The following is a 15,635-nucleotide window of genomic DNA, read 5'->3' as shown; positions in this document are numbered from 1 at the left end:
GCTGCAGGACAAATATTGCCTGGTTCCACCTATATGTAAGTACCTACAACAGTCGGACTCAGAGACAGCAAGTATTGATGTAATAGAACGGGTGGATACCAAGACTGGGGTAAGGAAGGGGTGGGAGTTAGTGTTTAACAGGGATAGGGTTCAGATTTGGGATGAAGAAAAGTTCTGGAACCAGGTTCTGATGGTTGCAGAACAATGTGAATGTGAATGTACTCAGTGTCAGTATATTCTAAACTTCATGGCTCTATGGTGAGTTTTATGTGTAATTTGCCACAGAAAGAAAAAAAGAAAACCAACAAGATCTACAAGTTGTTCCCACATGGCCTTACACACAGGTCAGGAGCGCTCCTGGCTGCCTGTCTGCCGTGAAGGCACCCCTTGCTCCTGGTGTCTCTGCAGGGGTCACAACTCAGTCCACACCCCAGGGGGCTATGACCAGCATCTGCCTTTCCACCCAACACCTATATTATACACTCATGGATCCACAAAAAGGAAAAGTTCACTTCTATCTGGATCCTTTCCACGCACACCACAACCTGTACGCTGACCTGCCTGGCCTGCCCGTGTCCCCTCTTGCAGCCACGGGAGGGGCCGGCCAGGGGGAGGGAGAGGGCTGTGGTGTCAGGCGTGGTCTGTAACACAGAGTGGATTCAGGGCAGGAAGACCGACATGGGCAAGCACACAACACTGAGCAAAAGTCCTCAGGAGGAAAACATACTGGAAGACAGCATGGAGATTCCTTAAAAAACTAGGAATAAAACTACCATATGACCCACCAAGCCTACTACTAGGCAAAAACCCTGAGAAAACCAAAACTGAAAAAGACACAGGTACCCCAATGTTCACTGCAGCGCTATTTACAATAGCTAGGACACGGAAGCAACCTAGATGTCTATGGACAGACGAATGGATAAAGAAGCTGTGGTACATATATACCACGGAATATTACTCAGCCATAAAAAGGAACACATTTGAGTCAGTTCTAATAAGGTGGATGAACCGAGAGCCTATTACACAGAAAAACAAGTATCACATAGTAATGCATATTATTTGGAATCTAGAAAGATGGAACTGATGAACTGATTTGCAGGGCAGCAGTGGAGATGCAGACACAGAGAACAGACTTATGGACACAGGGGCGGGGGGAGGAAGGAGAGGGTGGGATGGATGGAGAGAATACCATGGGACCACATACACTGCCATCTGTAAAACATGTCAATGGGAATTTGCCGTACGCCTCGGGGAACTCAAATGGGGGCTCTGTGACACCCTAAGGGGGTGGGATGGGGTGGGAGGCAGGTTCAAGAGGGAGGGGACACATACATACACCTACGGCTGATTCATGTGGATGTATGGCAGAAGCCAACACAGTATTATAAAGCCATCATCCTTCAATTAAAAATAAATAAAATTTTCAAAAAACACGTACTTTTTCTTCTTCAGTTTAGAGAAGTCAGAGGGAGAGAAAAGGAAGAGATTAATTTAAACCCTTATAAAAGAAAATGGAATTTTTTTTTTTCTCATTTTAAGAAACTTCTACTTGTCATCTTGTTCCTCCAGCCAAGTCATTCCTTTTAGTGCTTGGTCTACTGAGTTACGAAAAGGTTAGGTCAAAGCCTGAAATAACAGAATTCTTTCTTAACCGATAATATACTGAAAGTGCCTCCTAAAAATCTAGAAGCTTGAACATTTTGTCCACTTGACTTCAGAATAACTAAATTTACTTAAGGAATGTGTCAAACATGTCATAAATAATCCAGGACCTGGAACCCATCAGTCAATGTGGCAGAATTTCAGAAAATCACACTGGCATTATTTAAGTCTGAAAAGAACAAGGCAAGTGTTAGCTGATAACGCTACCAGCAGATGATGTAGAACTCTACCAGCCTACAAAGTAGAACTTGGTAAACAACATTTTATCCTTTTAAAGGACACATTTTCAGGTGACCATGGAATCAAAACACTTTAAAGATAATTTCTGCTACAACTATCTAGGTGCTATCATCCACTCCAAATGAATCAAAACAAGAAAATAAAAAGTCAAAAGGACACAAAGTGAACAGACCATAACTTTATTGGAGATTTACTTGGCTACAATTATTACAAAAGAAAGAAACAAAAACAAAAAACGACTAAAGGTAATCGTGACCCTTAAGGTGCAGACTGCGAACTTCTGCAGCATGATTCCTGTATGAACGAATCACATCATGTTCCTTAAAAACAGCTGCAGCATGTGATGCTAAGTATTTTATTGTCAAATTATACATGTTAGTCTTACTTGATTTTAGTCATTTTTCTTTCGTTCTATTTACAGCAGAAAAGCCAGAAATTTCACTTTCTGTTCACCTTTGCATTTTTGCTACGTAACCTGCTGCTGCAGTGAATTCTGAGTGCATCTAGAAAATTTAAATGGTGGGTGATGTCCAAATAAAAATGGACTAGAGGGGGAAAAAAAACAAAAACACAATGATTAAAATATATTTACAAGTTAGTTTCAAAACATCATTTTCACCTCTAGTGGAAAATACAATAGTCTCAATGCAAATTCCCTAGGTATTGCTACTGGCAAATTCCAACAACTTTTAAAATCATTTCAATATTCTTGGTCTTAAACATATCTTAAAAACTTCTCATGTACAATATAAAATAAAGAAATTTATTTGGAAATAATTAAGTTCCTGAAAAGCAATCAGTGGTTGAAAAAATATACCTATTTAAATGTAATTAAAATAACCATATAGGTAATAAACAAGACATGAGTTTCAGTTCCGTAGCGAACACAAACTGGTTCAGGGCGCTAACAGAACTTCAGATGCTGTTTCAAATGAAGATATCAAGGTCTCAGTTTGGTGGCTTAAATGTTGTGTAAAAGGATTAGATACCCTAACAGAGCAAGATAGAAAGTTTTAAATCAACGGGGCCTGAAGACTGAACTGAGGTGGGTCTGCATCTCGATCAGTCTCTGCACTCTGCAGTCACCGGCCAATGTCAGGTGATGACTCCAAGAGCCGACTGCTGTGTGAATAATTGTACTTATGAACTGAACCGACAGAACCAGAGTAGCCTCTAGTCTCTTGCTATTTAGGCAGGGTAGTTTGAATCTTTCTGAGGGCAAGCTATTATTAAGAGAGGAAAAATACTAGCATTTTAAAAGATAATTTACAGGAGTGTTAGAGGTTGTTCTAAATTTAATCATTTCACATAACGTAAAAGAGAAAAGAAAAAGTTAACAAACATCTTTAAAACATAATTAAGAGTTCAGTTAACAAATCTTTGTCATACTTTCACAAACAGTAAAAATGCCACAGACAAAAATGACCTATTTAAGTTGTGCAAGTATATGACACATTGCAGGCATTATAATTATCTTTTTTTCAAATTCGGTTTATCAAAACAGCAGCGAGGCCAAACCACATTTTTTCCTCTCGGTTAAGCATATTTTCCTTGAAATGAGGTAAAGCATGGTACCAAGTGCAATGCTTATCTGTGCTACATGAACAGAACAGAGGGGGAAAAAGCTTTTACAAAACGCAGCATAGTCAGGACTGCTGAAAGTATTATTTAAAAAAAAAAAATCAAAAAACATTTACAATGAAGGTTCATGCCAACTAACCTCCACACAATCATCGTAAGGAATTTCTGCAGTTGCTTTTCAAAACGTGCCCGCCCAGTCCTTCCCGCGTGTGCTGGCCGTACAACCACACCGCCCACCAGGGGGGCTTCCAGATCACACCGGGTGTCACGTGGCAATCACAGCAACAAAAGGATGACAGACAAGGTGGTCGAGTGGGTGACAGAGAGCAATTTTTTTTTTGTCCCTTAATTAAATGGATGCAAAACATTTCAGTAAGCTAAACTGGGGGGAAGTTTACAGCATTAAAAAATCAGCAGCACAAAAGCATTCATAACCATTTCGTATATCTACATCAGAGTTTTGACTTTTCAACTTGGGAACCAGGGGATCAGAGATTGCTTCAAAGTGTGAGTCACAAACTAAAGTCTGCTACTGTCCTCCAACCAAAAGGAGAAAAAAAAAAAAAAAAAGCAATAGCTAAAGTCTGCTGTTGATAAAACATTTTTAATGATAGCAGGAAATTTGAACCCCTGAGACTGTGTGACCTAATCTTATCCAAGTCTGAACTTTTTAGTATTAACAAAAAATACTCTTCTTAAGGTTACAAAATATATTGAGGCATTTTTCTCCCAACGGGGATTGTAACTGTGAAACAATCTGATTTTGGTGCCAGGAGGCCAGAGGACGCCTCGACACTGGGATTAGTGCATTAGACACAACGCAAAGGCCCTAAGCTCCTGGCAGCAGGTAGTTTATAATTATCAAGAGATTTGTGATACAGCTTTATCACGAATCACCCTCACAAGGAAAATTCATATCCAGCCTGACACATTTACAGTTATGTAATTCAAGAAGCGCCTGGTTTTACATTGTCAGGAGATCTTACATGGAGGTGTCTTTAAAAAAAAATCAAATAGAAATCAAAGGTTCCAAATCAGAATTAAATTTTTAAAAAACATGTCCATCCAAATAAATTTGCTCTAAAGCTCGTTTAGTAACTGAGATCTCAGTGGAAGTTTAAGGTTGGAGACGACAAATCATGTGGGAGAAGCTGAATGCTCCCTTCACTCGGGTCTCCTTAGAAAGCGGAGCGGACAGGTTTCTGGGTACACGCGTGCAGAGGTGTTTCTCTGGGGGTGGGTGGCGCAGATAAAGCGAGAAGTACAGTATTCGACTGCAATTCAAAATATCAATGCAGCATTATATGAGGCGTCACGTTCAGAATGATGTGCTGGAAATTACGAGACACCTCTGCTCAGCTTTCTTGAATTTCAAGCATAATTAAGGGGCAATTGCAGCAAAACTCTACTGGTACGTTGGTGGGAGTGCAAGACTGACCCACAGCTTTTAAAAAGGTAAATTAAGAGGTATTATAGTTACAGTGCAAAAAAAAAAAATTAAAATTTCAAGCATAATACATAAACGTAGCACCAAATGGGGAGGGGAAACATGCATGCAAAAGAAAAGAACTGAGGTATTTAAGTGAAGAGTGCCTACAAGTCTAATTAAAGAAACTTAGGCAAACGCCTAAAAGTGTCTTTTTTCTTCCTTTTCCAAAGATGGAAACAATGAGCTAGTTTACCTAAATTTTTAATGGCCTAAATCACAGACGTATCAAAATTACGGCAGTTTATCGCAAACGTTAAACTTTCATGGCATTAACAGCACAGCTTTGGTAGGTGAAGTCTGCATGCAACACTGTGAAAAGCACAGTAAGAAATGTATGTGAGAAGACTCAGGGTAAGGTGCTCTGTTCTGCTTCTTTAAGTAAGTAATCAATCCATTGTAAGATCTGCAGCATATTTTAGGTGTGATATGTATAAAGTTTATTTTGTTAGAGCAACAGCCTACAGGGCAAGGTTTATTTGCCACAGACAATTTCCATCTGTGGAACTACCTAGCTGGAGGTTTCTAGTAAAAGTGGGGTATTTAGCCAAAGATGATTCTTATGATGTATCTTTTAAAAAATCCATAGGTTACATATTCTGGTTTTGAAAATGTCTTCAGTACACCTGACAGAAATTCTCATATAATCCTGTCATTAGTTAGGTTACAGCTATACTAGTGAGTCGTTAAGTATCACGCTGTCTCGAGGTCTAATGCATAATAGACAGAATGAAGGGAATGTGAACAGTTTGTTCCAGAAAGATCAGAAGTGAAAGAATATCCACAAGGATTTTACTTTTAAGGCAAGAACCTCTTTTATGCAAGATAGCATGGCATGAGAAAACTTGAATGTGATCTGCCAACACGCCGGCCCATGCTGATCAACAGTCTGTCCCTTACTAGTAAGTGCAACAGTGACCGGGAAGCATCGTCTTATGCGACACAACGTGGAAAGGAGAGACAGCACCAGCACACTCCTCTCTCAAACCGCATCCCTCTGCTCGGCTTATCGACGCCGCAGGGCGGGCTCTGCCACGCACGCTGATGGCTGCCCAGAGCTCTCAACAGAACCCGTTGTAGGGGGGGGTGCTGTTTCAGGTTTAAGCTCCTTGGACTCCTAACTCTAAGCAAAACCGACCGAAATTAAACTAAAATGAAACAAGACAAAAACTGTCAAGAATCACTTTGAACACTTGCGAAAATGTCATCAGTAAAGCACTCTCGTGATTTAAACAAAGCAGAAGTGAGGAAAGAAGACAAGAAAGATTGTGTTTGCGCAAAAAACTAAAACTACGGTTAGTTCCAAAATTTTTATACATAGGTTAAATGTTTTATTCTGTAATCTATCTTGTTATCAAACAAACTTTACGTTCTGCCTTCAACTCATTCCACTCACTATCAGTTTTAAATCATCCTTTTCAACTTAAATATTTTCCACCTTAATTCTGCTTTCCTTTTTTTTTTTTTTTTTTTTTAAATTTAAAAAGGGGTTTTCAGCTATTGGGAACCTGAGGTTGATTAGCTTTGAGGCTTCGCAGGGCTCTTCTTGCTGCTGCAGACTTGGCAATCCTGTAACTTCGGCCAACGCCTTTGAACTTCCCCTTCCCGACCACTTCCACGGTGACTCTGACCTTGCCATCGTAGGTTCTCTCAGCTGGGCTGCAAAAGAGCCAAGCAGCTCGAATGAGAAGTCAGACGTATTTATTGTTATTGTCAATCAGCACCGAGTACCTACTCTCAGGCTGACACCGCACAGAGGAAACGTGCCTTCTGACAGCTGCCCACTGCCAACAGACGGTGCTGCCACGTTCTTCTCACGTCCCAGGAGCAAAAAGAGCCAGCCAATCAGGCTGCAAATTGCAACCGCAGGACAGCACATCCCAGGGTGAGCATTTCTTCAAAACCCGGAGTTTATGGCATCTCTGAGGACTTTCCCCCTTGTTTTTCAGTGAGTTAACGCTCTTCCATGCACACTTTTGCTTACCTGAATTTGGCAGTTTCTGGTTCCATTTCAAGCAATTCTCGCACAGGGGAACGGGGCACATTTGCAGAAAATTTTTCTGTAATCAAAACGAAAGAATAATGTGCTTAATACGCTTGTTTTTTTTTTTTTTAAGTTGCTTTTAATTGTGATCCTACTTCTTTCGAAGGGGAGCCAACCGTACCGATCAGCGGCCGCATCATGGGATAGTACACCTGCCAGACCGTCTCCAGCGACATCCCGCTGTCCATGTAAATGGCGCCCGCGAGTGACTCGAAAATATCCCCCATGGCCTTTGGAACTTCAATATCCTCTTCCTTCTCTTCATCCTCCTCGGATCTCCTAAGCTATTATAGTGAGAAGAGAAACTCGTAAGCAGAAAGGCCTCTTTGAAAGGCAGTCTACAGAGATGTTTTCTTTTCTCGGATGTGACTGCTACTATCTCTTTAACAAGGGTAACAACATCAAACGTTTATGACAGGCCAACTACACTGTAATAGGTTCTCCATAAAAGCTGCTGTCGTGTCCGACTCGGAGACCCCACGGCCTGCAGCACGCCAGGCTCCTCTGTCTTCCATTAGCTCCCAGAGTTTCCTCAAATTCATATCCATTGTGTCCGTGACGCTATCTAACCATTCATCCTCTGCCACCCCTTCTCCTTTTGCCTTCAGTTTTTCCCAGCATCAGGGTTTTTCCCAATGAGTCCAGACATTACCTTATCTTAAAAAGTTTTTCACTTCAGAAAAAAAAAGCTCTTCTCTATTTAGTATTCTGTATTCAACAAGGGAAAAAAGATTACTTTCAAATAAAACCAAAGACAACACTAACACAAACTGTAACAGTCAATAAATTTATGAAAAAAAATTTCAAATTCATGCACAGTCACAGAACTGAATGCTGAAATAGCTCTACCTGCCGGCAGCTCAGCCAGGAGCCAGCAGAATCCTCATCCATGCAGTGTGAGCAAGGGTGCACACTGCTGCGGGGAGAGTAAAGCGCCACTTTTTGACAGGGAAATTCTACTCGGAAGGTATTTTCCTCCCAGCTCTCCTTTTATTAAACTGCTTAATAAATCATTCTGACAGAGAACCTGACACATAGTAGGTATTCAAATTAATAGAATAAAAATTTACATCTGTAGCAAATGCCTTTTAAAAGTTCCTAATTCTTTGACGTGGCAATTCCGTCTCCAGGAGTTCGTCTTAAGAGGGCAGCTGGATATTTAAGTATATTTATCACATACATGTTTATTAAAACCCTAACTAAAAATACGTTAACCATTCAGCAACGAAGGAGCTGTTTGGACACATTATACTTCAGCCATATATTCACTAGCATGTAGCCTACTAAAAGTCATAATCCCAATTAATAATGATTGGAGAAAGTCACCCACAGTATATTAAGTAAAAAACAGGGTATGCGTGATAGAATTTCATTTCGTATGTTATCTAAGTTTATGTTTATATACATTAGCAACAAAACATCACAAAATGATAATTTTGGTTATTTTATAAAATACAAATTACTTGTGAAAGAGAAATAAAAAGAAGAGGGGAGAGCCATTTCTAAATGGATTGCTTAGCCACACAAAATTCTATACAGTGGATTTATAATGCCGACTACTGGAAAAACAAGACAACTTATTGTAGTGGATGGGAATTTTAAAAGTTGCCAAGTTTATAAGCATCTACTTGTGGCTCAGACGGAAAAGCATCTGCCTGCAACGTGGGAGACCCAGGTTCAATCCCTGGGTTGGGAAGATCCCCTGGAGAAGGAAATGGCAACCCACTCCAGTACTTTTGCCTGGAAAATCCCATGGACGAAGGAGCCTGGTAGGCTACAGTCCACGGGGTCGCAAAGAGTCGAACATGACTGAGCAACCTCACTTTCTTTTTTTCACCAAGTTTAATTCTCTTCTTTTACAAATGAGGAAACTGAGGCCCAGAAAGGTGAAGAGACTTTCTTAAGATCAAACAGTAAGTTAGAGAAGCCAGACCATGACATTCCCCATCACTTTTTCGTAACTTCCATACATATGTTTATACAAACAAAGGGCAGGAAAAGAATGAACAAAAACTAGCAAAAGCCAGTATGTCCAACTGTCATCGAAAGGTTTTTTTTTTTTACCAAGGACCTTAGTTCTCCAAGGAGGGAATTGAACCTGTGCCCCCTTCATTGGAAGCTCAGAGTCTTAACCACTGAATCACCAGAGAAGTCAAAAGATAACTTTAGTTTTAGCTAACTCCTCAACTTCTAAGCTTACGTATTTCTACAGGAGGAGACTAGAGGCAATACTGAATGTATCTGAGGTGGCTGTGACTCCTGGTCTCACTGCTGGCTGTACTCCACCTCAGGCCCCTAATCTCGGAAGAGTGTACCAGGAGGAAGAGGGCAGGAAGGGTACCAGCTATGCCCCTCCTTCAGCACACCCGCCACCCAATTCACCACCTGACCCTCTGCCCTGTGGCTCCACCTCCAAACCCAGGCTCCCCACTTCTCTCACAGGACGCCAAGGAAGTGCACTCCTCCTTAACAAAGTCTGTGTAACTAACAACAGGGAGGCACATAGTCAAGAAAGAGTAATTACAGTGGCTACCAGAGTTATGAATGGATTCCCTGAGTTCTCGTAAGAAATCTATGGAAAGAACAAAGGAGTCAGAATGAGAAGAAGAAATGAGAGTACTCTCCTGGGTACCCAGGTATGTGGATGGATGTTAGTGGAGAATCAGAGGCTGGAAAGATCTCAGCAAAATCTTTTCTTACAAAACTTCAAAACAGGTCACACACACACACACACACACACACACAAGAATTAGCTCCATCACCAAAAGGACCTTTGGCTGAACCTACAACAGACGTCTCTCAAATTCCAATCCTTAGAATTTTAGAAGTTTGCTTTTTAAATGAGAGTTCCCCATTTCAAGTGAAGCAGGATGTACATTCGTGATGCTTACCTGAGATAGAGCAAATATTTCTGATCTATTTTAAACAGACAGAAAGGACAGAATCCACCATGCCTAGCTCTCACTAAGGTTAAAGCTTTTGGGGGGACCGGGCGGGGGAAGGGTGGGCTGCACCTCTCTCACGTGCCTGAATACCGGAAGCCCACATTGGGGGGCAGGGGGCGCGGTGCACCTCTCTCGCGTGCCTGAATACCAGAAGCCCACATTGGGGGCAGGGGGCGCGGTGCACCTCTCTGGAATGCCTGAATACAGGAAGCCCACATTGGGGGCAGGGGGCGCGGTGCACCTCTCTGGCATGCCTGAATACAGGAAGCCCACATTGGGGGCAGGGGGCACGGTGCACCTCTCTGGAATGCCTGAATACAGGAAGCCCACGTCAAGGACTGGGGATGAAGCTGCTGGAAGCCCCTGGCTCCTTCTCCTCACCAGAATGACCACAGTACCTGTGGCCAAGTTTAAAAGGGCTGCCTGAAGACTATGACCCACGTAGGTTTCCTGGAGAACGCAGAGCATGCTGAGGACCATGACCCTGGCCTTCAGCCAGCTCTTTGGATGGCTGTGTTGAGAAGCCTAGTTGGAAGGCTTATTTTAAACACTGAACTCAACATATCTTAAAACAGCACTAACCTCAGAATCCATTCCTTGCATTTCGTTCTTCTCGAGCTGAAACTGCACGAAATCGTCGATGACGTGGAAGAGCTCGGGAGAAACGGCCTTAAAGTACTTGTGGTAGTCATACTTCACAGCCAACGACGCGAAGATGGTATTGTTGACCAGAGCAGAGCGCAGGTCAGTCAGGACCCCTGGGGAGTGCTGCCGTGGGTCTTCATAAAGGTGCTTAGTTATGAGGTAGTCCAAAATTGCATCTCCCAGGAATTCTAAGCGCTGGTAACAATCTGAAGGAAGATTCAAAGGGAAGCCATGAATGCCAGCAAAACCACCGACATGATTCCAAATAATAACTCAGTTAAAGGATGGATTCCCCCAAGACCCACTGAAAAGACCTTTATTGAGGAGGGGGTTCCGTTTACACATATATTCTTAAATGACCGAATTAGTGAATGACATCCTACTGAAGCTTCTGGAAATTAAATTTTAATGGCAAATTAAGCACATTTCTGATACATAAATTGGGGTCATAAAACCCTTAAGTTGCCAAAAGACTAACACTCTTTAAGAAAAAGGCATTTCCCAAGTGACATCATTTCACTGAGCCTTTTCCTTTGGCTCTCTGCTGGCCAGGCTCACCTGCTGGGGCATCATTCTAAAGCCTCCATCACGATCGGCATCTCGCAACGTCAGACCTGCACAGGTCCCCTCCCCACGCTCTGCTACCACCACTGGGCACTGTCCACTCACACTCTGGAAAGTGTGGGAGTGGTACATGCCTCACCACTCCTGGGTTACATTTGTTACATAAGATAACACTTGGTACAAGAAGACCTTCTGCTCAAACTGAATAAAAAATGGTGACTTTGACACAAATCAAGGAGAATAGCGGGGGCAAGCAGAGACCTTAGGCAAAAATGATCAATGTCAAAATGTGAGACCTTATCGACACTAACCAACACTTCTATTTTCTCACACTGATTTAAAAGGAACCGTTCAACTGTAGAAACCCAGGTGGGAACAGATTAAGGGTGAGTGGCCCCCTCGTCCCCAGTGAGCTCAGAAGCAAGGGCTGAGACAGAATAGAACCCAGGGCTCCTTCCAGTAGAGTGCGGTAGAAAACCAGGCCTCATTTCTTCTCCACAAAGAAAAACAGGTTTCAGTTTCACCAGTGTTTCTAGTCTAGAGCAGATAATTTTTCACTTTTGGTTTTACATTCTTCTGATCATCTTAACCTACATTGTTTTTCTTATACAAACGTTATACTCAGCTTTGGTTTTCTGAATTCAAGCGCTTATGACTCTGACATAGAGAAAAAAAACAAAACACAACTACAGACTCTCGCTGTTTCACAACCTGAAGCTGGTTTTGGTTTTAGGCGCCTATTCTCTCTTCTAATCGAATGGACTGGGAGTCGATTAAATAAAGGAGAGAAAGAAACATGGAGCTTACTGCAAAGCAGGTGACGGGAAAAACAGGGCAAGGGCGATGAAACCTTCCTGTGGTAAGAGTTTCTTTTAATCGATTCCTCTTTAGACTTTAAAAGACCTTAAGAGAGGGGCCTTTTTGTTCAGGAAGAACAATAAAAAGACATGGAGACACATCCAGGATATAGGAATAAATTATCTAAGAACCTGAAGCAGCAGTGGCTGGACACCATAAAGGCACTGCGGTGGGATAAAATGGCAAAACACATCACAATACTAAGGCTCAAACCTAATTATGCTGCGTAGGAAATGACACGAGTTGCTAGGACAGCTCTGCTCCCAACTATCAAAGTTTAGGAACAGTGTAGCGCCCAGAAAGATGAGGGGAAAAAAAGGACCGCTTTCATTTGCCTGCGCTTCCTCCCCCCACCGTGCATATTAAGCTCTAAGTCTGTACATACACAGATTATTCTCTTTACATTATTTTATGGGTCGATCCAATTAACACCAGGTCTCATTTTCAGAGCAGCAACCTGTGGTCTGGGGTTCCTTACCCGTGATCGTATTGTAGTGGTAGGAGGCGTGTGTAAAAGCCTGTAGAAGGTAAGCCTTATTCTTGAATCTGTAGTTGATTTTCTTTTCGAAATTTTCAAAACCCGAGATCAGGTGACGCAGTGTCCTGTCTGCGTCAGGGTGATCAAACATACACCTCGGGGGGATCTTCAAACACCCATACTCCAAGTCTTTCAACACAGAGGCTCGGTAGCCGGCTCCAGAGGCGGCCGCACGGCTCCCTGAAAGGTTCTTTTGTTGGCTGGTGAAATTCTCCCTGGTCGGGCACATGGCCTTTTCCCGATCAGTCCTTTTAATTACCGGGAGCACCTTCAGCCCCAGCGAACAGAGGAAAAGCTGAGCAGCCCTCTCGCCACAGCTGGTTAAATAGCAGCCCAGCAGGGCTTCCACACAGTCGGCTATGCTTTTGTCGGCAATGCACTGCTCGGTGTGCAGGTCGTAAGAGATGGACTGCTTCCCTGTGTCCACACCACAGTTTTCTTCTGATGGATTCCAGAACCCCACCACAAAGTCATCCTCTTCAACGGCTTTGCTCGGATCCAGATAGCACATCGCATCCCAGGAGCTGTAGTCGAAATCCTCAAAATCGGATGAGAATGGCAGACTACCAAGGGAGGACTTTTTGGGCATTTTCCACTCGTATGCAGAATCGGTGGCAGAAAAAGGAGAAAGAGAGATTTTCTTGACGAAAGCCCCTGACCCCATCAGCATGTTATCTATGAACTTGATGTGCTCCTGATCGTATTCCAGGAAGTCATCCTCGTCGTCCGCATCCTCCTTGTGAGCCCTCCACATCAGGTCCTCCTCCTCCTCTTCCTCCTCCTCGAAGTCATCGTCCAGTTTGCCATTAGCCAACATGCAGTCTTTTGTCTGGAAAAGGGGGAATGGGGAAGGAGGGGAGACATAGCTGCTGTTTTTAAAAGGGTTTGAGACTCAATAAAAGCAAGGGTTATGGATAATTTCAAATGACAACCACAAATACTAAAAGGCAACTTTCAAATCACGGCCATTTGTTTTCAATTAACATAAAATAAGTTATTTAATCATATAAACAAAGTAAAACATGTTCTTTGAATGTTCATTTTCTAAGTTATAAAATGACCTTTATCTAGTATGAAGCTTTAAGTTAAGGATTTTATACATGGATATAAAGTTTAAAATTAAGGCTCACAAGGCAAAACTTCAGCTAAGAATTATAACTCTGGCAAGATACACAATGAAAGCTCTCATATGCCGATCACAGAGCTCTTCGATTTTGCTGACAGTTTTAAAAAAATTTTTTTAAGATTTTCAAATTAACAAAATTAAATTCCAGGTGTAGAAAAAGCATAACTTCTGCAATTCAGTAAGAGTATAACATATAAACAGATAAAATTATTTTCTTTATAACATTAAAACGTACAGTGGGGCTTCACAGTGAAGGTGTGTCCCTACTGCCACTTCAAATCCAAGCACGTTGCTACAATGTGAAACCAACTGCCTTGCTTGGAAACTAAAAGTGACCACCATGAAGCTATGAATTTGAGAAATTATGCTTTTCCCTTCAGGGTAACAGATTATAACATAACTGACAAAAATAGAAGACAATTTAGACTAACATGAAACACAACAATCCCATTTCTGTCAGAAGGTCTTTGCTAATTCCAGTTTCTCTGGCCAAAGCTTATTTGTGAGTGACAGTCTTAATAATGGGCAAGGATTCAGTAACCATGGAACTTTTCTGCAATGCTAGAAAGACACCAAATTTCTGTTGTGCAGTGAAAAAAATAAAAATAAAAATAAACAAGACTTTACTTGGGGAGAAAGGCAGGAGGGTGTGCTTCAATTCTGATAGTGACAACTTTGCAGAGTATTATGACAAAAAGGTTTTTAAGCTTTCTGTGGGTTTTTTTTCAAGAGAGATACAAACAGTGCATTTGTCTGAAAAGAAATAAGTGCAATGAACCAAGCCATGTATCTACAACTATCTCTCTTTATATTTTTTGATTAAAAAGTTTACGATTTCTTTTCAAGAATAAGGAAGAACACCAAAAGAAAAAAGAAAAAAAAAAGCTATAATGGTGGATACCTCTAGGGACTATTACCTAATAAAAACCTTATACTTTCCCAGAGTAACATGAGATGTTTTTGACTATCTGGTCCATAAGGGCGGGGGAGTGGGGTGGGGTGGGGGGGGGGGTGGAAAAAAAGGCCAAATTTTGATTTTAAAAAAAGACAATATTTTCATTTAAAAAAATCTTTATGTATCTTTAGTAAGATGCTACCATAACCAAAAATTGGCAAAGTGCAAAAAAGGCTGGGGTTTTATCAACAAATAAGCTGTGTGATCTTGTGCAAAGTTCTTCAATGCCTCTGGGTTTCAGTTTTTCTATCTGCAAAATAGTGGGATTCTACCTTACTAAATGGTTTCCAGGAGCACTTCCAGCTCCTTAAGAACAAACAAAAACAAAAAAACACTAGCAAGAAACTCTTTGCTCTCACAGTTCAAGTTCACTTTCCACCTAAGCTATTCCCACCTCTGGCATCTGTACACAAAGCTTTCATGTAAACCTACTTGCTGAGCAGCGAAGCAGGCAGAATAGGAGTGGATTAAGCATAAGTTTCCCAATATCATCTAACAGTCTATTTCGAGATACAGAAATTATTAAATAAAAACATAAGCAGTATTTTAATGCAATCTAAAAATCAAAGTACCAGGCCATTTGAAATGCTAAAGAAAATAAATAAGAACTTTATGTTGTATCTTTAAAAAAAAAAAATTTTTTTTAATTAAAAGGACATGCTAATATCCCCTTTATGCTAAAAAAAAAGTTTTTAAAGCACCAATGATACTATGAAACTATTTATAAGGCAGGGTAAGTGTTTCTGGAACTTTTGTCATAGACATGCAAGATTTTCTCTGAAGTTCTCAAAATCATACACACTTTCCTCTAAGCTTCTATTCCTAATTAAATAACATATATAATTTTTCTAACCCAACTTGCATTAAAATACTCAATGCTCTGCCAGGTAGTCAAATACTGCACAAGTATAAAAACATTCTCAGTGAACAGGTTAAAAAATCAAAACAGGGTCACCGAGCATGCTACCTGGAAATACTTAAAAACAGATTG

General features: G+C 41.3%; 1 protein-coding gene across 18 annotated transcripts in view; it reads right to left on the bottom strand.

The window, feature by feature from the left end:
• Nucleotides 1-2,065: 2,065 nt before the first annotated feature.
• DICER1 (dicer 1, ribonuclease III) overlaps nt 2,066-15,635 on the bottom strand; it is a 75,436-nt gene continuing 61,866 nt past the window's right edge. For all 18 annotated transcript variants that reach the window (XM_086363092.1, XM_086363080.1, XM_086363087.1 and 15 more), the window contains 5 exons: nt 12,504-13,392; nt 10,541-10,809; nt 7,135-7,297; nt 6,954-7,029; nt 2,066-6,628 (listed from right to left, as the gene is read on the bottom strand). In XM_086363092.1, coding sequence (XP_086219218.1) covers nt 6,463-6,628; nt 6,954-7,029; nt 7,135-7,297; nt 10,541-10,809; nt 12,504-13,392 — 1,563 coding nt within the window. In that variant the 3' untranslated portion in view covers nt 2,066-6,462. The remainder of the gene's footprint in view (nt 6,629-6,953; nt 7,030-7,134; nt 7,298-10,540; nt 10,810-12,503; nt 13,393-15,635) is intronic.

The sequence above is a fragment of the Bos grunniens genome, chromosome 21, assembly GCF_055505025.1.
Source record: "Bos grunniens cultivar Pamir isolate PY7600 chromosome 21, Bosgru_T2T1.0, whole genome shotgun sequence".
Lineage (NCBI taxonomy): Eukaryota > Metazoa > Chordata > Mammalia > Artiodactyla > Bovidae > Bos > Bos grunniens.
The sequence above is the reverse complement of the archived record's forward strand: the minus strand, read 5'-3'. Positions and strand labels throughout refer to the sequence as shown.